The 22780-nt window shown below is 39.4% G+C and overlaps 1 protein-coding gene across 1 annotated transcript; it reads right to left on the reverse strand.

Annotated features, from left to right (window-relative positions):
* Window positions 1–1864: 1864 nt before the first annotated feature.
* On the reverse strand, window positions 1865–14136 carry LOC135464105 (adenosine receptor A1-like). Its single transcript, XM_064741596.1, has 2 exons — window positions 14035–14136; window positions 1865–3269 (listed from the first exon to the last, which is right to left on the reverse strand). The coding sequence occupies exon 2, from the start codon at window positions 3178–3180 to the stop codon at window positions 2110–2112; it is 1071 nt and encodes a 356-aa protein (XP_064597666.1). The 5' UTR covers window positions 3181–3269; window positions 14035–14136; the 3' UTR covers window positions 1865–2109.
* Between the last annotated feature and the right edge of the window lie 8644 nt (window positions 14137–22780).

The following is a 22780-nucleotide window of genomic DNA, read 5'->3' on the forward strand; positions in this document are numbered from 1 at the left end:
AGGTGCACAGTAAGGGCAGGTTAGCCTAGATGATGCTTGACGGTCATATAGTACGAGGTGACACGGCGCCATTTATCCCGAGCCAATCGTCGTATACAAAATATTTATGTAGGCTACTTCTGCATATTCATACCCGGAGAACATTTCCGATTTAAAATCAAAACACCAGCTTTCCATTCCACTATCATATTATAATGCTTGTTAAGCCAGCAATTGTGTAAAATATACCTTCGACCAATGCAACGTAATGAAGCTTACTGTCATGCAAGGCACAGAACCTGTAGACCTATAGTACATGTGTGTAGGCCTACATGCATCTACATGTACGCTGGCACCAAATAGTGACAATACTGGTCGTCAGGCGAGCATGATAACAGAATCGTTAAATGGATCTGTTTGGAAAACGGGTGTTTCGGCCTGGAATTTGAGGTGTGCGCTAAGAATATGTTTAATAGGCGTTGTTTGGCTCAGCTTAGGCGATGCTGTATCCAGACTGGCTCATCCAAAGCTATTTATATAGCATAAGTTTCTTTGATACGAGCATACGAGCAAACGATAGCCAGTAAACTGACAAAGGTGAGTGGTTTTCCTCGTGAACCCCGGTGGCTTCTTTCATTCATGCTCTCAAAAAAAAAAAAATAAATAATCAATAATCTGTTAAATTTAACAGAAAACCTTTTGTCTGAGTGATACGATAATGTATTTTCTTGATGCAGCACAGCATTCATTAAATATAGCACATCTATTTATATTAGGCTAATAGGATGTTAAATTTAACAGATTATTACATATAATAAAAGAATGCATTCTAGCATCACCCAGACAAAAATCTTTCTATGAAACAGATAATTTTAGGAGTGTAAAACCGACCTCCATCGTATAACTGAAAACAATAAAACTTTTGTAAATCAGACAAATAAAATTGATGAATATCAATCTGATGCACTATACAAGATGAAATGAACTTTAATCCAGATTAAATTTAATAAAGATCGTAAACACTAAAGTTAATAAGTTTTATTACCTGACGAATCCTTTGTTTTTAGCTATATTAAATAGAAATATATATTTTTAGCTAAACTGTCGTTTATTGCGTTATAAAATCCTACATTACCGTTTACCGTTTAATTGTGTAGCCCAATGGTTAGAGAGTCATCCTCCACGTCGGGAGATCCGGGATCAAACCCGGATCGGGTCATACCAAAGACTTTAAAAATGTTCCATGTTGTTGCCTCGCCTGGCGCGGTGAGGTTAGAACAACAAAACGTGACTGGTTTGCTTGGTATCAGTATATGACTGGGTGGTTTGCGACAGGGTGGGACGTCATGTCTGGTGTCTTCGGTATGATACTTCAGTAAAGTACCGCCCTTTGGCGGTACGGACGCCCTGCCACAATAAAGACACAGTATATGTACACAAAGCTAATAACTCTTTGTCGCCGTACGACAAAAATACCCCAAGCATACATACATACATGTGTTTACTCTTTGAACGAATTTGTGAAGCAGCGCTTCGTGATATGCGAGTCTTAAACTGTCTATTACACAAATAATCTAACATGAAGCTGATGATTCGCTGGCATTATTAAAGCATTCATAGCCCAAAATAAAATGCAATCACCTTGATCCGCCACATTTCTTCTTAACAATTTTAATATTAATAGACAGGATTAGTCCCTCAAACGATAACATTGGAGTGTTTTTTATATGGTTTTATCTTGGACGGTTGCCAGATTGGAGAACAAAACATGAGACTTACCCTGATTCTTCTAATTTTTAGGACAGAAGTTTGTCACTCTCCCAGTTTTTTTTTTTGTTTTTTTGTTGTTTTTTTTTTTTTTTTGCAAAAGTAAAGATATGAAGATGTTGGTCATTAGATTAACCTTGTGAAAATAAAGAAACTAAATATTCACGCCGCAATTACATGTATATTGGTTAAAAAGGAAGGACCAGATGTCCCAAAAATAGAAGAATTAGGGTATACCTTTCACTTCTAGAACTGAACTGATATGGGTAAGCTTTCACAGTTTCGAGAAATACATGCATGTCGCTCTGACCAGCCTTGAGCTCGTAATTATACACTAACTGAAAATCGCTGTTACATGTACTGCTAAGAGAGTTGCCGGTTTGCACTGCACATAATGAGGGACATAGAGTTGGACGAGTCCGATTTCGTCAGGTTCAGCCTACACATGAGTTTCAAGTGTTTCCTGATTTCTCTGTTTGCAAAACCGAGAATGACCGGGTTTACAAGAGAGTTAATGGCGCCAAGAAAGGTTCCAATTGCGTAGAGGATGTAAGGTGCCCGCCATTCCGTAATTGTGGTCACAGTAAACCACTGGTAGTCCACCACGAACGCTACGCACACTGGTATGTAGCACAGAATGGTCACGTGACATATCACGAGGAGAATGAATACCACTCGTCTGCTTCTTTGAACTGGAGTTTGAGGAACATGCGGTGCTTGCCTTCCGTCGTTTAATCCCGCCACGCTGCCCGAACGAGAAATATTTCCAATGGAAGGCGCTTTACTGCGCTGAGACTTGACAATGATGAAGAGTTTAATGTTCAAGCAAAGTAGAAAAACCATGCCCGGAAATATGTTTCCGGCGATAAAGAGGCCAGTGTAATGCCCCGACATGACGGCCGCAAAATTACAGTCCCGTAGAGGGTGATTTGTTTTTCGGCGTTCTTCGATGTTGTTCCAACCAAAAACAGGCAACAATCCAAGCGTTACCGAATACACCCAAATGAAAATAACTGTTATCAGAATCCGTCTTCGAGAAATCCACAGAGGGTAGCGAAGCGGGGACGCGATGGCGAGCAGACGCTCAACACTGGCGGCAATTAGAGACATTATGGAGGCCGTGGGGATTATCACAGTCGGTATATTAAGGACGATACACCACATGATGTGCTTGCCAAGTAAGCTGACGTCAGCGATCAGATGTGTGGGGATGCTCAGAACTCCGACAAGGAGGTCCGCCACGGCCATGCTCAGAAGCAAGCAGTTCGTCCATGTGCGCAGCTTCCGGTACTTGGCGATAAGGATGATGATGAGTGTGTTGAACAGGACGATAGTGCAACCAGCGGAGATGAGAAGTACGAATCGGGTGATCTCTATAGGTGACCAAAGAAAATGTCGGGGTGTGGCTTCCTCGTATCCACTCGTAGAATTCATTGAGATTTCTTATCCCGCACACGTTTTTCGATTCGCTCAGAATTGGTCTGTACAACGCAGTTGACTTCTCTCCCTTTGACATCGTGTGTCTGGAACAAACGAAATGTACAAGGATTACTAGTTTCTGTGTATATTTAGCAGACGTCAATAGGGTATATAACAGAGATGAAAAATAAGATAAAAAAATAAATGCTTGACATCATAAATTTACGAATATTAAAGCATTACAATATAATACTTGCTTCAGATTCCATGGCGGCGTAAAACACCAATCAAATCAGATTCCATGGTGGTGTAAAACACGAATCAAATCAGATGGACACAGACCCCCATTACAACTTCCGTTTTACGATTGTAGTTCTGTGTATTTTAGGGCATAAAGTCTTTTTTTGCTCCCAGGCGGCCATGTTTGGTGTACAGGTGCATGCTTGGTATTAAAATGCTGGAAACTGTCTAAACTTTGAGGAGGTATGTGCTTTATTGGTGAAAGTTTGAAATTCTGGGCGAGAGGACACAAGGTGTGAGGTAGTGATGAGGCTGCGTGTGACGTCTCCTTGGCGTTGCTAGGCACGCCTCCCAGCTGCCGGCATGGAAAGGTCCAGATTTTGACGGTCAACCTATGTCAAGATTTTTATGGCTTGTTTCTCACAGGTTGGGCCAGGTATGCACCAAAGCTTATTGGCCACGGAATGTTTGGGACTGAGCTACAGCGCTAGACGTTAACATTGTCGCTTATGGAAAATTAATGGGGGTCTGTGGCCAGATTCCACGGTGGCGTATAACACCAATCAAATCAGATTTCACGGTGGCGTATAACACCAATCAAATCAGATTCCACGGTGGCGTATAACACCTATCAAATTAGATTCCACGGTGGCGTATAACACCAATCAAATCAGATTTCACGGTGGCGTATAACACCAATCAAATCAGATTCCACGGTGGCGTATAACACCTATCAAATCAGATTCCACGGTGGCGTATAACACCAATCAAATCAGATTTCACGGTGGCGTATAACACCAATCAAATCAGATTCCACGGTGGCGTAAAACATCAATCAAATCAGATTCCACGGTGGCGTATAACACCAATCAAATCAGATTCCACGGTGGCGTATAACACCTATCAAATTAGATTCCACGGTGGCGTATAACACCAATCAAATTAGATGCCATGGTTTAGAAGCTCTAAAGTATTTATCGAAAGTCTGTACACATTCACACATAAAGGACCTGGTACGGTATGGCGGAAAATCGGCACCAGAGAGGTACGATAAGAAACTGTAAATTTCAAAATCCCACCACAATTATGTGAATTTCAAATTCAAAAGTATAAAACTTTGTCGAATCATCAATAAAAGTTACATGGCCATAAAACGTTAACCAGAAAAATATTTTTACTGAAATTTTTGTGTGTGTATTTCCACGCGCTGTGAAAGTTTCGTTTTGGTTAACGTTTGTCTTCATATGTAAAAATAAACCTTATAATGTTATCAACTTTGTCATATTTTGACAAATTTAAAATCCGTATTTCTAAAGTAAGTCAGGCATCCTTCATAGTAAAATGAACTAACGATGTCACCACGGAAAACAGGTTGCACATCAAGCAAGAGCTCTATTCTTTGTGGTTCTTGTTTTTCTTTGGCAAAACACCTTTTGTGTGAGTAATTATATAGGCTGTCTTGCATTAAATAAGTGTTATCATGAATTACAATGGGTATGTGGGGAACCTGCGGATGGTCGTGGGTTTCCACCGGGCCCTCCCACCATAATGTTGGCCGCCGTCGTATAAGTGAAATATTCTTGAGTACGGCGTAAAACACAAATCAAATAAATAAATAAATAAATCAAAACCTAAAACAGTCATAATTTTTCATATTTACAATGAACTCGCAGTTTGCCAAGTAAAAGAAGATAAATAAAGTAAGGTAAAGAAATCGGCGTTTCGATATTCACATTTACCACGTAAACGCAAACTATAGTTACTACAGTTTTAGATACAACACCAATTTGCCTTGATAAACAAAACATAAATAAACTGATTTAAACAAGTCAGTACAGTTTTAAATTTATCACCAACTTGCAGTTTGCCATATAAATAAGGATACATAAGCTGACGTATAAATGTTCACAAAAGTTTCAAATTTACCAACGACTTGGATTTTTACCAATCGAACAAGAATCAATAAGGTGATGTTTACAAATCCACACATTCCCAACGATTCCCCACCACCTTGCAGTTTTCCAAATAAAAGAGCAGAAATAAGGTGACATAAAGAGGTCCATAAATTAAGTTCCGCATGTACCACTACCGTAAGCCACCCCACCCGAGCAATAACACTGGTACGGGTCAGGCAGTCGTTGCACTATCCCCTTCACAATGGACGCCAAGCGAGGAAGTTACAACTTCCTCTTTTAAGGTAGTAAGATTTCCTGTCCAATCTGCGTGTGCAATGTACGAGTACTTGCTTTACCGATGGGACCAAAATCATTCCATCTGTCTCGTACTTTGCTCAAGAGGTTCGCTCACACGATATAAATCCACGCACGTGACAATGATGAATCATTCGTATTCACGTATACAAATATCTTTCAAGTTCATTAATCTGTAATGCCGTTAGAGCTGTAGAACATAATTTCCGACTTGTAAGATGGATTACACACATTACCACAGATTTATCCGCTCAGGAAATGAAATCATTTATTCCAGTAATATTTAATAATACAGGATTCCGAGATCATAGGCCTCTAGGGGAATTCTCTTTTGTGTGATTTCAATGGCGGAGGAAAGAAAATTACCAAGTCCGCCAGAACGTTGTCGAGGTGACCCACTACTCTTTATACGTTGTCGACACACAGATGAGATTACACGCATTAATCCGCAGATTATTCCACAAACTTTTGGTATATAATCACGGCATTGAATTTATGAGACCATTACATATGTGTAGGCCTATATTTCGAACTGATGAGAAGCTTAAATTATCATAGCTTATCACCATTTCCTATACATACATACAGCTTATCTCTAGAACATGTCTATCTTATTTATTTATTTGATTGGTGTTTTACGTCGTACTCAAGAATATCTCACTTATACGACGGCGGTCAGCGTTATGGTGGGAGGAAACCGGGCAGAGCCTGGACGAACATGTCTATTTTAATGACATGCGCAATGCTTTCTGGAATAGATGTGACAGTAGTCTACTGTGCCACGCCTTTGGTAAGCACTTCAGAAAAAAACAACATTTTACCCAACTATATGTCACTTATATATAACCCGGCGTTTAGATTTATCGGTGTAGAATTTGACAGTCACTCACGCCAATGAAATCCAGTTTTTGACCGTGGTAGTGTAGATTCTAAGTCTTCACTGTTCGCGGATCCTTGGTGACTATGGGCACGTAACTGCACTTGTGTCACCGAATGCACAGTCCCACCAAGATGACGTGCATATCTTTATATCACATATGATAAAGAACGTCACTAACGTGCCAAAATCCGATGGTTTAGCCCGGACACCCCAGTTTAGTTCACCCATAAAACTGACCGTCATCGCAAAAATCAATTGTTTTTTAGTATGCCTTTAAATAGTAATCAAAGAAAGCGGCAGGGAAAAGCAGACGACCCGGTGTAAACCACCACCCTTCGCAAGGTTACTGACAGACTTCTTAATTTAAAGCCGCAGCTTAACCAACGAGAGCAAAGATAATTTGCAATGTTCAAAACAAATTTACTTAAAAAATACAATAAAAATATAAACACTGTCTACATTTGTAAGGAATTTGTGAGGAATAAGACTAGCATTGTGCCATCATTGATACCATCATTTATATCATGTCCTGAGCTACATGGACAAAGTCATTTGTCTATTAAGTACACAGTCATTTGACTGTTACGAACACTGTCGGTCGATCAAGTGTTTGCTAGCATCTGGCCAACTGTCAGTGTTTTTGTATGAATTGTCCTCTTGTGCGCAGGGTACAACTATCACGTGCCTGCGTTGGAGTATATGACGTAAGAAGTCTCGAGCCTCTAGGCGAAATCAATGCGCGTGCGTGATTTGGTTAAGAAATATATGTGCGATCGACAAATTCGAAATGTGGACTTTGTAAACTGAGACGCCATTGTGTGGTTGTCTGCCACTTTGCTGAACCAGTAATATCTCCTTAGCTGAGTTATAGCATCAGGCAATGCTGCATGATGGCAGAAGTACCTGCCTGCACGATTGGTGCAGTAAGGTGGTCCTGTTAGTGTCATTCGAAATTTTGGAAATTTTTCTTGATTTACCATGGTTCAAGGTTTTTCTAATGAAAGCTTATTATCAGGAACAAAGAGTTTTATGGAAAAGGGAATTAACACACCCAAAACTATTTTGAACAAAAATGATCCATTCAGCTATAAACTTCGGAAAAACAGTGTAAAACGGCGAAAACATTTTCTCCGCGGTGGAAATGTTTTCTCAGCTGTGGAAACCCACGTGACACTTAGGCATGATCTGAAGCATTAGACTCAGCATCCCAGATGGCCAATGTCTCAGATCAAGGCTAAGTGTCACCGCAGAGAAAACGTTTTCACCTCGGAGAAAACGCACACCTTGCCAAGAAAAAGTTTACACCGCGAAAAAAACGTTTTTCGCTGTTTTCAGTTAAATTGATCAGTTTTGTGTAAAATGTTTTGTTTTCTGCGTTAATTTCTTTCTACACATACTTCAGATTCTTTGTTCATAATGATACGTTTCATTATGAAGTCCTTTGAATTTCTGTAAATCAGCAGAAAGTGCTAAAAATATCGAATTCTGCTAACGGGCCTCGGTCTATCGATCAATCATTGCCATTTTTAGCTGCAACAAGAAGCTCTGTTCCTCCTTCTGTTTGTTAGTCGGTTCGCTCAGTGAAAGTTTTGAAATCCTATCTTTAACACTAAACAAACTAACCATTTGATTTTGACAGAAAGTCTACTGTTTAAGTGAAGTTAGACTGTATTCTGTTATTGCAGCGTGTAATACTGTGTCATATTTAAATAATGTCCTGTTAGTACAGTCACATCATTGTGCTGAAGTAATAGAATATGTGTGCTATAATTAACAGGGGGCCTCCGTGGCTTAGTTGGTTAGCGCGCTAGCGCAGCGTAATGACCCATGAATCTCTCACCAATGCAGTCGCTGTGAGTTCACGTCCAGCTCATGCTGGCCTCCTCTCCGGCAGTATGTGGGAAGGTCTGCCCGGTTTCCACCCACCACAATGCTGACTGCCTTCGTATAAGTGAAATATTCTTGAGTACGGCGTAAAACACCAACCAAATTAATAAATAAATATAATTAACAGAATAATGTGCTTCAAAAACAGAATATCGTGGTCATGTGACTAAAATTTTTTTAAAAGTTTTACTTCAGTCCTTAGAGAAATCAGACGGAATTATTAAAATAATGTGAAGGACACCTTACAGAACGGAGATAATTGGGTTAGCTCTTCAAGTATCACGTAAATCCCACGGTGTACATTTGAGCATAATAACAGAATACAGTTTAGCAGTACTCAGAACACAGTCGTTATTAAACTACACAAATTATGTTTTCGATGTTTTTGAGAACCGCCATTTACCAAAGTGCATGAATGAGCGGCACTGACATTTTACGGGATACCTAACCTATTACAAACTTCCAAGTCGAACTCCCGTTCTTTTCGCTTTATAATTTAATAATTGCCTCAACGTTTAGTCGTTGAGTTAAAAAGCCCTGTAGGTCCATTCCGCAAGGCACTTTGCGGGACGAAGTTGGCATTTAAATCGACTTTGAAACGGCTGGACACGCCAATTGCTGGTGTGCAATAAAGAGAAAAGGACCTTTATTACCATTCCCGTGAGTATAAATCCATTCCCGAGTCGAAATATTGTTGAAATCCAACAAGCCTCAATGTTCAATTCAATTGAGCTATAGTCATACAACCTATAGCGATCAGATGACAGAGAACCGGTAGTTTTACCTTTGTTTGGATTTTTCGGAGCAATGTTCGTTAGAAAACGGTGACAAATTTGCAGCTTCTCGTTAGCAACGGATTTGACGTGAAAAATACAAACTGTCCTGTACCCGGCTTCTCGTACTGGATGTATCGCACGGAATCCATCGGACATTACCAGTTGAATCTATTTGTAAAGGCGAAAATGGGTAACGAGAAAAAGTAGCTGCCCTATCGGGCAGGCTACGTGAGCCTATAACATGCTTGCAGCGATTTGGCATGCAGGCAAGCGTTAAGTGACACAACTGATGTTATATATAAATAAATAACCTTCGAGTCAGCAAGGATCAATACTACATGTACCTTGAACATTTCTTTGTTTATTTTTCGTGCTGAAAATACCCTGTCTAACTATGGCAGACCTAGCTATTAAAAAGTATGAGCGTCATATTGACCAGGCTTTATAAAATGTTGTGAATCAATGTGAAATGTGAAAAACATGTTAAAATTTCATGGACTGAATCAATATCAGATACGAAAAGACGGCCTAAAGCTACCTTATAGAGATAGCGCTTTACGACTCGCTATTCCAGATTAACCAAAAATGAAGCATGTAAATAATGACTACGGTATAGTTTTATGTTCAACTGGATTAAGATTAAATACATTGATGACAGTGTCTAAAACCTCTAGCCATACTTCTCACTATTACCAAGAGCTAAATGATAAGCTAATATTGGCCAAGCGTGACTGTTTGTTGTGCGTGGTCAGTATGCGTTGTGCCAGTGAGGTAGCATTGAATTATTACAAAAAGACAACAACATAGAGATTAAAATCAGAGATTAAAAACAGTGTGATAGTTGGCAAATGGTCACACCTAACCGATGAAGACCAGTACCTTATCAATTCACATGCTCATTTATGGTTTTATTCCAAATCTTTATGTAAATGCTTAAAAATGAATACCTGCTGTTAATTCCAATTTAATAGACATAAAAAGGTGAAGAATTACTAAAAATACTGTGATGTAATCCTATTTCATAAACATTTTTTCAATATACACTGTGACAGGGTGGATTATCAGGTCTGGTGAATTCAACATGGTATTTAAGTGAGGCAGCGCTATGAATATGTAGGCATTGCTTGACGGTGTCAATGCAAGGACACGCTTTCGGGATATAATCGAAATAATATTGAAAGCAACATTAACCCCACAACAAAGAAATAAAAATAAAAAATAGGCCATTGAGGTCCATGCCTCCGGACTGACAATAGCACGTTTTCTGTACAGGTACATACCGCTGTAACAGTCGTCAGTTAATGTCATGAAGAAAATAAGTTTACATACTGTTCGAAACGTGTCCAAATATTCAGATAAATAATACTTTTTACAAAAATAAGAGAATGCTGGAGAGTAACAATATACCAGATAACCATGTTCCTGAAATGTTTTTTAGATGAAAAGCCAACCCTGTTATTCAACATGTTTTGAAGCAGGGTGACAAAGGTTACCTTAACTGCCGTCGACTTTACTTTAAACCCTGTTTCTGAAACTGCCGTATTTGAGGTAGCACTTTTTAAGATAATATAATATAACCATGATAAATGAATTTTACTTTATCTAATGTAGCATATGATCTCACGGCAGTATACTTTCAGAAATGGATGTTAGGAAATTAAAGCGATCTAGTTATGCGCAGAGACAGTAGTGTAGGCTGTGTTACTGCGTGGAGTTTGTTCAAACCGCATGTTGGTGCAGCTATTGTAAAGCAAATTACTCTCCACGCCCATTGTCAAGATTGCAACCTGTTTTTGGATAATTATGACGTCACAAGAGGAAATGAGTTCTTGGTGTCAAAACTAGGCCTATGGACTTTGCCATTATGAATTAGAAAAAGTATTCTAACTGCATTTTCTTTGTAATAACATGGACGTCCAACGTATCAATGTGTAGAGCTTGAGTTGTTACGTGACACTGACAAAAGGCAAGTTTGGTAGCGTGTATGACAGATTTTGCAGACACCTAAATATACGCGACTCTCTAAAAAAAATAGGCTAGAATAATCGGCAATATTAGCGACTGGAAACAGACGATGGTTACAGGCCAAACAGCTATTTAGATTTATGCACATAGCTAAGAAAGCAATCGCTGGGCCCAGGGTCCGGTTGTTCAATAGTGTATTAGATAATACTGGTATTATTTACTAGTACATATTTACTATCCAAACAAAACCCAGCAATCAAATGGAGGCCAAATGGAACAGCAGTGGATTTAGTTCATATTTAATATACTATTACACAATAAGTTTTATGCAGGGCACAAAACTGAAGACTTGGCTTAAAGTTAAATCTGGTATTAAGTTTTGAGACAGATTTGAACAACTGGGCCCAGTTGTTCGAAAGTATATAAATTGGTATGACGTCATATTTTACACTTAAAATTTTAGCCAATCTCAGCAGCCAATGCAGATTTCCAAACTCAAAGTACAACAACGGCAGTTTTAGTTCGTATTTAATATACTGGTACGCAATTTATATTACGCTAAGTACAAAACTGAAGGCTTGGCTTAAAGTTAAATCTGGTATTAAATCTTAAACCAGGTTTGAACAACCGGGCCCTGATGTCATACCACTGTCCAAGTCTGCATGCTATCTGTTGACAGTACTGATAAGGTGTTTGTATGGATAAAGTTGAATGGCAGAGAAATCCAGATAGCTGTCACGGCCATTTTGCATTATACACGTAGAAGAAAACCACTCCCAGCCGCCATCCTGCTGGTGTCATGCCACCACTTAAAGTTTAAAGGCAAGCAATCAGTCAAAGAGGTCTGTCAACATCCTGCGGATGGTCGTAGGATGCCCCCCGGCCCTGCTTGGTTTCCCCCTATCACAATGCTGGCCGCTGTCGTGTTCTATGTCATACATACTCAAGAATATTTCACTTATATGAGGGCGTAGAGAATTATGATTGGAGGAAGTTCGGCCAAAGGGCACGGGGAGGACAGCACGAGCTGATCTTGTGAGAGCCTTCCAATTCATTGCGCTGTGCTGGCGTGCTAACGACCTCGGCCCATCTTATCCCCCCCCCCCCCCCACCCCCACCCTTTGTCCAAATTCATTTATTTATTTATTTCATTGGTGTTTTACGTTGTTCGCTTATACGACAGGGGCCAAAATTATGGTGGGAGGAAACCGGACAGAGAAACCCACGACCATCCGGAGGGTAATGACAGACCTTCCAACGCACGGCCGGGGAGGGAGCTAGTATGAGTTGGTCGTTGCGCCGCTCTGGCGTGCTAACCCACTGTGTATCCACCATATGAACTTACTGTATAATATACACTGAACATCACAGAGTGTATGTTATTACGCGCCTCTCAAGAACATGCCATATACAAGTATGTGCCAGGGTAAATAGAATGATAGCAAATATCGGGAAGCCAGCTTGAACCTGACCTGTAAATGTAAGAATATTTTTCCAAAACAGAACATCTGGGCCATTTCACACCGGTCCTCAAAACTATCAAAACAGATGATCTACATAATGAACCATTTACATATAGCCGAATGCCACCAATATGTAGGCTACCTCAAGAGCATGATGACGTTTCTATTAATGCCATGACGTCATCAAGGTAAAAGCGGAATGGTTTGCCGCCGTCTTCCATGGATATCAAGGTAAATAACAATATTAAATTTCTATTCGTATGTAAAGTTAAAACTTACGTGTACATGCAATTACACATCTTACACCTGTAAAGATCGTCTAAAATACTGCGTACGAATTTGTACACCACTGTGTCTGTCAGTCTGTCTGAACTAATTGTGTACAAATTAGTACACACTAACGTCTGTCTTTACTGCAGCGTACAACTTTGTATGTATGTATGTATGTATGTATGTATGTATGTATGTATGTATGTATGTATGTATGTATGTATGTATGTATGTATGTATGTATGTATTGTTTGGATTTTACGTCGTACTTAACAATTTGTCAGTCATATAACGACGAGGAGTCATTAGGTGTGTGTACATAAACTGTGCCTACTTGTGGCAGCGCGAGTCCATGCCGCCAATGTGCTGCCCCACTGACGTGTCACGCCGAAGACACCACGCATGACATCCCCACCCAGTCGTATTATACCGACACCGGACCAACCAGTCCTGTTTCCTTGCTCTAACCTCACATTGTTGAGTGCCATGCTAGACAGTAACAAGTACTATTTTTAAAGTTTTTGGTATGCCCGGATCCGGGTTTGATACCGCTTTGTACACTCTTACGCATGCATATCTTTTGTTGAAACTGTTTTATACCATTGTCCACACATTCAGAGAGAGAGAGAGAGATAGAATGTTTAAAGTACACAGCACAAATTTGTAACTTTTACGCCTATTTATGTCTTGTTAAACTTCTGTGTCTAAAATTCTTCACTTTTACACTTATACAAGATATCCACGACCCGGGATCTATACAAACCCAGGCAGTAATTTTCGGTGTGTAAAAATGAGAAATTAAAACAATACATATCAAATCCGCAACTCACAATATGTATACATAGATCAAGGTATTCCAAAACCAATAATATGTATGCTGGCCTACATTATGTTTTTTATCCAACTGGCCGTGTATTTTTATAATTGTTCAATTGTTCCAGGCTAATAATTATTACCCTAAAGGAGAGGAGGTGGGGATGGGTGGATGGGGTGCAATGATACCGTCGCCCCAACCCCCTTTAATTATTGGTCTCGCCCTTTTGTCACCTAAAACAAACAACCTATCCTGTACAACTTGTTATAATAATGTTCAGACCACAGACAATGGTAGTACAAAGTCAAAAATCGAAAAGGCGCTCCTCCCTTCTTTCTCATAGAATAAAAAAGTAACATCTTACCTAAAAGAACCAAGTGCCGTAGGTTTAAATTCCCGTCAACATGGCTTGCCCTCATATCACGTTATAGCCATCTAAGATATGACTGTTTTACCGATTCATGCTGGACGACTGACTAACCCTGAACCTACGTAGACGGGCGTGCCGAGCTGAGGACTGATACTCGTACCTTGCTATGTCACAATGTACCAGTGCGCTCACAGACACTCGATCAAGATATTTGCGATCGATTTCCTAAGACAGGAAATTTGACCATCTGCGCTGATGACATTGTTTTTTTGGAGAGGTTTTTGTGATCACAAAAGCAACTTTTCTTTTTTTGTACACATATGTGTGTCTGTAAACAAATACATTTCAAAAGAACATATTGGCCTACTTCCTTAATAAATCGTTTAACCCTTAAAATTTGTAGTCTGTTCGATCCTTGATATGTTAAGCGGCTTTTATGTGATCTAGATCACTTGACCAGCTGTGTCTACTTACACATCAAGATCAAGGAAACTGAAAAGTTTGGAAAATGATATTACTGGAATTTTACAGGCCTACATGCATATTGTCCTGTCACTTGATATCTAATGATATCTTCATTGTATATACCACACTGGACCAAACAAGCTCTTTATGAGTTTTAGGTCTCTTTATATAACTGGTTGTTGCCAAACGCAGCGCTCAAGACTTTTTCACCTTTACGACTGCGGTCAGTGTGTGGGTAAACCGTCGACCGTCGATCTTTGGCAAGTTATTGACGTACATATATATGTACATCGTTATATAAGTTATTGTATAACGTACATGCATGCATACCATAACTGGACAAAGACATCTGATCCGCCAACGAATGACGCAAACGGCGACGCGTGCGATTCACAAACAGTGATGGAAACCGACATTGCGGTTCCCGAGGGGACATATACTGCAAATGCCCCTTGGGACGATTTCCTGATACCAGGCATCTTGCCATGACAATAGCTTCAACATTCAACAAAACGTTGCGATGTTGTCTTGCTCTCAAGTGCATGCCCTCGTTAAATGAGTTACCCATGTTACAAGGTAGGACGCCTAAAATTTGACCGACCGACCAAAATAGGTAACAGAGTTTTACACAGAGCCATGTGTAAAACTGCTTGACGCAGCGCACACTATGGTATATCTTTTTTAGCCAGTCGCCTGTACTTGGCTGTGTGTAGTAAAATCAGCCATACCAAAATTGCTTTCCGTTAGTGACACGTAACAACACAAGTTCTACACATTGATATGTTGTACATATATACATATAACACTTCCCTGGGCTCTGTCCGGTTTCCCTCGAACCATAATGCTGGTCACCGTCGTGAAATATTCTTTAATATTCAATCAAATAAATAAATAAATAAATTCACCGATAAACCGATAAATACATATTTTTACAAAGTAAAGGTTTAGAATTTGGTTCATACATGGGATAGACACGCCCCAGGCTTATCAGTCGGGACGTAATCCGCTGACAATGGATTACTCCATGCACTTCCGTTTGCTCTACTGTACAGTATGGTCAGTGTTATCAAGCTCGAATTTAGTACCTTGTAACACTGAACACATCGCAGAGATCAGATAGGATAATCCCAGTCAAATAACATATGCAAAGAATTTATTTATTTATTTATTTGATTGGTATTATACGCCATACTCAAGAATATTTCAGTTATATGACGGCGGCCAGCATTATGGTACGAGGAAACCGGGCAGAGCCAGGGGAGAAACCCATAACCATCAGCAGTTTGCTTCCAGACCTTCCCACGTACGGCATATGCAAAGAAAGAGCCTGATAATTAGAACTGTTTTAAGTTGTATTCATCGTGACTGACTTATATTTAACGTATACATAACGTTTTTGTATTAATGTTTTTTATTGTAGTAAAAAAAACCCAGTTTTGTCCCCCCCCCCCCCCCGTCAACCGTGCTCCTAGCCTCTTGTATACATGCTCTATATCTGGAATTGGGTCGAAAGCTTTTTATTTGCAGTTAATTGCACGATGGTATTGCACTCTACGAAGGTCTGCACTTTTTTGAATATATTTGTTTTACGTGCCTCTCTGTATTTGGCTATGTGTTTGCGTGTGTGCGTGGAAGAGTACGCGACTTGACTCATTACACCAGGTACACAAGTCCGTTAGTCTCATTAATATTATAGGTGTAAACACGGACTTCACGGATGTACAAAGATTATACAAATACAAATATTCTCTGAAACTAGCTCTGAGGTTGGACGGCTATGTTCGGAGCTTAGCTTCCACAGTAACAACTCTGATTCATCTCACCAACTTGACCTGGAACGCGGTCTTGTCGCCTGCGCTACTCTGAAAGTGTCAAAACTGTATATGCGACGAAAACTGGTTCCCCATTATCGTTAAAAGTAATTCTTTATTTATATCACCTTCTTATACGGGAATAACATACACTCGAAAAGAGTTCCCGTTCAATGAATTGAAGAGTACACATCTGTAATTCTGAAAGCTATAAGCTGGGAAGAATGAAACAGATCTCAGATCTACACTGTAGTCTGAAATGTACAAAAGAATGCCGGTTGCGTCTTGATGAATACTAGTATGAGCATCGGGGATAGAGCTTTATGAGTTCTGACGAATTGTACTGAGCCTGATATGCACGTGGGAAGGTGGGGTGAGTGGGAGGCGACAACCTCGTTACCATGGCAACCGCTGTAATAGATAAACGTATGGCATGACACTTCGTCAACTCTCTGTGTATGTACATGTACAGATATATGTATCCTCCAAAAAAACAGCCATGTCTAATTACCTAGTGAATAAACCATTCTTGGCTGCCATGATGCTATGGCAACCACGTGTAGGTATAAAGAAATATGATTCGACAAAACGTCACCATTGTATATGTACAGGTACATGCATCCACCAAAATTAAAACTGCACAGGCAAAGCAACAGGAGTTGTAGCCCAAGCATGATGAAGCCTTATATACCTAATCACACACATTGAAAAACTGGCTATGTGTTTTTCCTTGGGTATCATGGCGACAACTGTACTATGCGACACACCGTTCCTTTTCCACTCCCCCAAATAACACCTATGCTCGCAAAAACTCATATCTATGGTGTGTAAAGTACAAATACAGGCCAGACAAGAGGCAACGGACGAAGAGTGCCCATATCACATAATATGGCGCGAATTAGCTGGGTACTTTATAAATGACGCATGCGCATTTTAAAAAAATGCACGCCTGTGGACAACATCGCCTCGTAAGATCACTGTTGCTACATGCAATCTTCTCCTCTAATGCCGCAATCGCATCATTGTGGCGCGTTTCGTGATGGCCACATTTGGGGATAGTGTTGCTGCTATTGAAATGTTATAAACTTTGAAATCCGTACATGTCGGAAACCTTATAGGGTTCATGACATACTGCGTCAGTCTGCATGTAGGTAATACGACGCGCGGTTTTATGTTGATAGTACTGACGTCAAATTACAGATGTTTACCTCCGCGAGCCATCACCGGACTGTGACTCGAAATAGGCCACACCTGTACTTTAAGAGCCTTTATTATTTATATACACAATCGATTTGCCAACCGTATGTGCACCTGTTCTTCGTCTGCAAATAGTATCGTGATTAGTAAATCAGGTCATTTGACGTTAATTATTATCTATAGTAATGAGCCAACAAGGATATGTGGTACTGACATGTCGTGGAAGGGGTGGAAAGGGTCTTCTTCAGAGTGGAAAGGCTTTCTCCGTGGTCGAAAGGTTTTCTCGCGGTGGAAGGGTTTTTCTTAGCCTTGGAAAAGTTTTTCTCAGGCATGGAAAGGTTTTTTTTCTGGGATGGGGAGATTTTCTCCGATGTGGAAAGTTTTCTCCCGGGTGGAAATGTTTTTTCCGCTGTGGAAAATTTTTTCTCCGCGGTAAAAAGGTTTTCTCGGTGGGGTGACATGACTCTTCTCCAGGGTGGAAAGGTTTTACCCTCGGTGGAAGGTTTTTTTTTCTAAACGATGGAAATGTTTCCTAACGTTTTCTCGGAGGTGTCCACATTTTAAACTTGCTGAGAGGTACAAAAGTTAGTAATATCTACTCTCCACAATATATGTAAAATGGGGAAATAAAAAACTTTTGTAAAAGAAAAAGAAGAAAAAGTGTTCGAAAGGAGATGGTTAAGATCATGCATCAATGAAGAATTTCTGAGTGTCCATGTCGGTGGTTCTTCGTGTTCTCTTTCTCGATCGGGTCGGGTCAAATATACAAGGGTCTCGGGCACGGATCTATTTTTATGATGTTTACATTGTTGTTTTCTGCATTATTTCGCTTGCTTCTAAGATAAATGGGTGTGAGGGGCAAACACGACCATGATGGCCACGCAGTACTGATCACACAACACATTTTATTACACAACACGCATTATTAAAGGGAAGAGAACGACAGCTGTAACAATGCCTGATAATGGTCTCGATGCGTCTTGTTTTGCGGAGAATATACAGGGCGTTTCAAGAGGATGGACATAACATGTATTTGAAATCGCTAAATTTCATGAAAGGGCAGGGCACAGAGTTTCAGATGACTACCTCTAGATGGCTCCCCCAAAATACCAATAGCCTGTGTAACCTCAGTCGTTAACACTTTGGGTTAGATTGCAATATGTTACCATCATGAAATGTGCTGTTTTCAAATTGGCTCCCTCTTGATCAAATAAATGAACTCAACTACGCCCACAAACTTAAAAAAGGAAAAGAAGCAAACTGGAACTATACCGCACGGAAGTTTAGCCCACTACGACTTCGGGGTGCATGGTTAAGATACTTGCTGTTCAATCACTATGGTACACAAGAGGTGCGGGTTCAAACCCGGCCTTGGACAGGGTAGTATCAGACTTCCCAGCCTCTATATTGCTTATCGGGCCTTGGTGGCAATAAGCAGTCGACGACGCTCGTGGAATCCTCTGAGCAGTCTATATGATGTTCATTGAATACCACTGTAGTCTTCCGATATGGACTATCTGTGAGTCGCATTTAGAAAATATCGTCAGGAACTTGCCAGAGGTCGGTGGTTTAACCCTGGCATTCCGGTTTCCAATTTGTTCTCGCCATGCATGGCATAAGTGAAAAGTTATCAAATTTATCGATTAACATAAATTAGATAAATAAATAAATAAATATATCTGCTATGTATTTGGCCTGAAAAACGAGACTTCGATCACATTAATAGCATTATACCTCATTGTGCCAGGCATGATTGATGATCATTTGGAGACTCAGATATCCGATGCAGCAAATCAAAACATGATATATTGTTTATCAGTTTAATATAGACACATTGTAGCTGTCGTTTGAATAATGTGTACGGTGTATATTGTTCTTCCGAGTAATGATTTCCGGTTTGTGACATGTTCAGTTTTATCATCAAGGAAATACGTTGTCAAATAGCCCAGAAGGCAAAAGCCATTTACCATTGGTCCCACCGCGTCATTTACATACAAAAAACAAATCCATACGTTGTGGGATAGTATGCCTATAGGGAAATGTGTCTACCTACATTAAAAAATTGAAAGCTAAAATCTGGGCCGTTAGTTGTCTAATCTGTTTTTATCAATCTGATATTTATACCTCTGCCAAATCATTGGAATAAGGAAATGTCTCTGGCTCAGTGAGTAAATGCATTTTAATGTAGGAAGTTCATAAAAATCAAACAATTTGTGTCAATGATGTACCACATATGCACTGCATTGTATTTTATTGTATTGTATTGAATTGTACAATTGTATTTTGGTACGTGTCTACAGATTGTTTCAGAATCTTATTTTGTTTTTGTATTTTTCTGTATTTATATTTGTAAAATGCTTCAGTTCCGGTATTTATTTTCTCATTACTGTGTTCTAATGACTTACATTCGCCAGTGTAAAATGATAATATGTCGGTAAACTAGTTTGTTAGTTCGTCATGCAGCGCGAAAAAATGATGTATTTTTGTATTTGTATTTTGTCTATTTACTGTTGTAAACGGATGCTATTCGTATTTGTACTAGGTTTTAACTTAATGTCAAAACATTATATATCTGTATTTTTGCATGTTGCTCATTTACTAATGTAAAATAGTTGTTTATTGTTTTATTTCAATTTCCTTTACTAACGTGCAAGAGAAAAGGTATTTTATCGTTGTATTTGTATTTTTATTAGCCAGTGGAAGGACACGTGGTCTTTAACTAATGTTATAGACTGATCAAATGCCCAGGTGTGAACATGCTGGACCGTACCTTGTCCACAAGGCCCGAAGTTATTCGGAGCGTCGGTGGGGGATATACAAATGCTCTGTCCAAGACCGGGTTCAATTCAGCGGATCTCCTGTCTAACTGGTATAAACTGCCCCGGACAAAACTGTCAAAATAATGTGAAGTTGTGCAGAAAGGCCACAACAGACTTAATCTGAAAATATACGCACTTTTGTTGACAGAATTAAATGTCACGTGTTTTTACTGCATGTTGGGCTTGATTGGACTCTTCTGATCTCTAGCTACTCATGAAAGAGCAAATTTGATATTAAAAACCCTACTTTAAGCTAAGAATAAGGTCATGCAGTGGAATAATTTTAGGGTTAATTTCTTTCCCTTTAATCGTTATAACAAATAAACGCGTTTTAACTTGCTGTGATATACAGCAATAAGCTGTACGAAATACATACAGTCATTTACATTTAGCTGAACTGATTGTGAGTATCTTCAAGGCAAGACAAGATAAATTACACAAAGTAAAGCTAAAAGGAATTATATACATACATACGAGGGCATCACGTGCCAAGAAAAATATCTGGCCTCGAAATTTATGTATTACTGTTATAGCTTTTTCCGACATGGAGAAATTATGTGATAAATTTATTTATTTGACCAATGTTCAACGCCATGCTCAAGGATTTTTCACACTTATATATTTATTTATTTATTTATTTGATTGGTGTTTTACGCCGTACTCAAGAATATTCCACTTATACGACGAAACCGGGCAGAGCCCGGGGGGAAACCTACGACCATCCGTAGGTTGCTGGCTGACCTTCCCATGTACCTCCGGAGAGGAAGCCAGCATGAGCTGTACTTGAACTCATAGTGAATGCATTGGTGAGAGGCTCTTGGGTCATTACGCTGCGCTAGCCCGCTAACCAACTGAGCCAGGGAGGCCCCACATATAGGGCGGCAGTCTGAAAGTACCTCACTATCTCATATGTGGCGAGAGTTGGATAAATTGATAGTTTATTTCTCTTAACCTGAGATTTGACGTCGCTTTCAACACTATTTTCGTCATAACATTATTTCCGACTGAGAGATGTTGGAATACATTCTGTAATTCTATAATGCCATAATTCAACATAATCCAACATAACCTGTTAGTGTAATAGAATATTTATGCTGAATTAATTGTGTTTAATTAATTAATGTGTGTTATACTTAACAGAATAATCTGCTGCAATAATAGAACACATTCTAGCATTACCCAGGCAACACATTCTCTGTTAAATTTAACAGATTAAAAATTCAACCCATATCAATGTCAAGCTTGAAACGAAACTATTTACTTCACGGAGCGTAGGTATACATGTACATGTGTTGAGCGGATTTACATGATTGGTGTTTCGGACAAACGGTGACGCGTTCGATTCGGCAATGAGTCCAGCCTGGCTTCCCAGTAAAGAAGTTCGCCATCATGTGCATCAAATTCACAATTTCGAGCACCTGGGTTCCTCGCAATGAGGTGATAATTAGCATAGAGCTAAATGGACGAATTTTTGTTGATTCCTAAAGTTTAAAGTATTACAGGGCATTAAAATCATTCTATCTGAAGACTAAATACATGATTACTTTATCAGAAAGAATTTCTTATGTAAAAGCTACATTTTTCATTTGTTATGTTAAAACTGTCTTCAAAGTCTATCTCACCTGGGTTAAAATGGCTTTGTTTTCACCTCCAGTACTTTTGTCATGTGACCCAAAAGTAAGGTGATGATTGACTCAGAGCAGCTATGACAGCCTTGAGTACGACGTAGTTGAATATGATATGATATAATATACAGATTATTATAGAGTATTATCGCTATACGATCCACCTTGACAGGTCCGGAAGAAATAAGTAGTTAGCACAAAAGAGTTTTGAGAGTGTATTCTTATCGGAGAATTAAGGCTTGACGGTTATAATTCTTGACGCGAAACATAGTGATCTTGACGTAATATACCGTTCACTGTTCCTGTTATGATATACAAGGAATGTTCTATGAATGCGCTATGAAGCGCTTTTGGTTTGTGGTATGCAAACTTTCAGGTTTGTGGTATACAAAGTTCCTGGTTTGTGGTATGCAAACTTTCTGCTTTATGTTGTGCAAAATTCTTGGTTTGTGGTATGCAAAGTTCTTGGTTTGTGGTATGCAAATTTCTTGCTTTATGGTATGCAAAGGTCATGATTTATGGTATGCAAAGTTCTTGGTTTATGGTATGTAAAGTTCTTGGTTTGTGGTATGCAAAGTTCTTGGCTTGTGGTATTCAAAGTTCCTGGTTTAAAGTATGTAAAGTTCTTGGTTTGTGGTATGCAAAGTTCTTGGTTTATGGTATGCAAAGTTCCTGGTTTGTGGTATGCAAAGTTCTTGGTTTATGGTATGCAAAGTTCTTGGTTTGTGGTATTCAAAGTTCCTGGTTTGTGGTATGCAAAGTTCTTGGTTTGTGGTATTCAAAGTTCCTGGTTTATAGTATGTAAAGTTCTTGGTTTGTGGTA

The sequence above is a fragment of the Liolophura sinensis genome, chromosome 3, assembly GCF_032854445.1.
Source record: "Liolophura sinensis isolate JHLJ2023 chromosome 3, CUHK_Ljap_v2, whole genome shotgun sequence".
Classification (NCBI taxonomy): Eukaryota; Metazoa; Mollusca; class Polyplacophora; order Chitonida; family Chitonidae; genus Liolophura; species Liolophura sinensis.

Bases quoted from the DNA above. Each gene is read 5' to 3' on its own strand.
- LOC135464105 (XM_064741596.1), bottom strand. From the start codon at position 3,180: ATGAATTCTACGAGTGGATACGAGGAAGCCACACCCCGACATTTTCTT.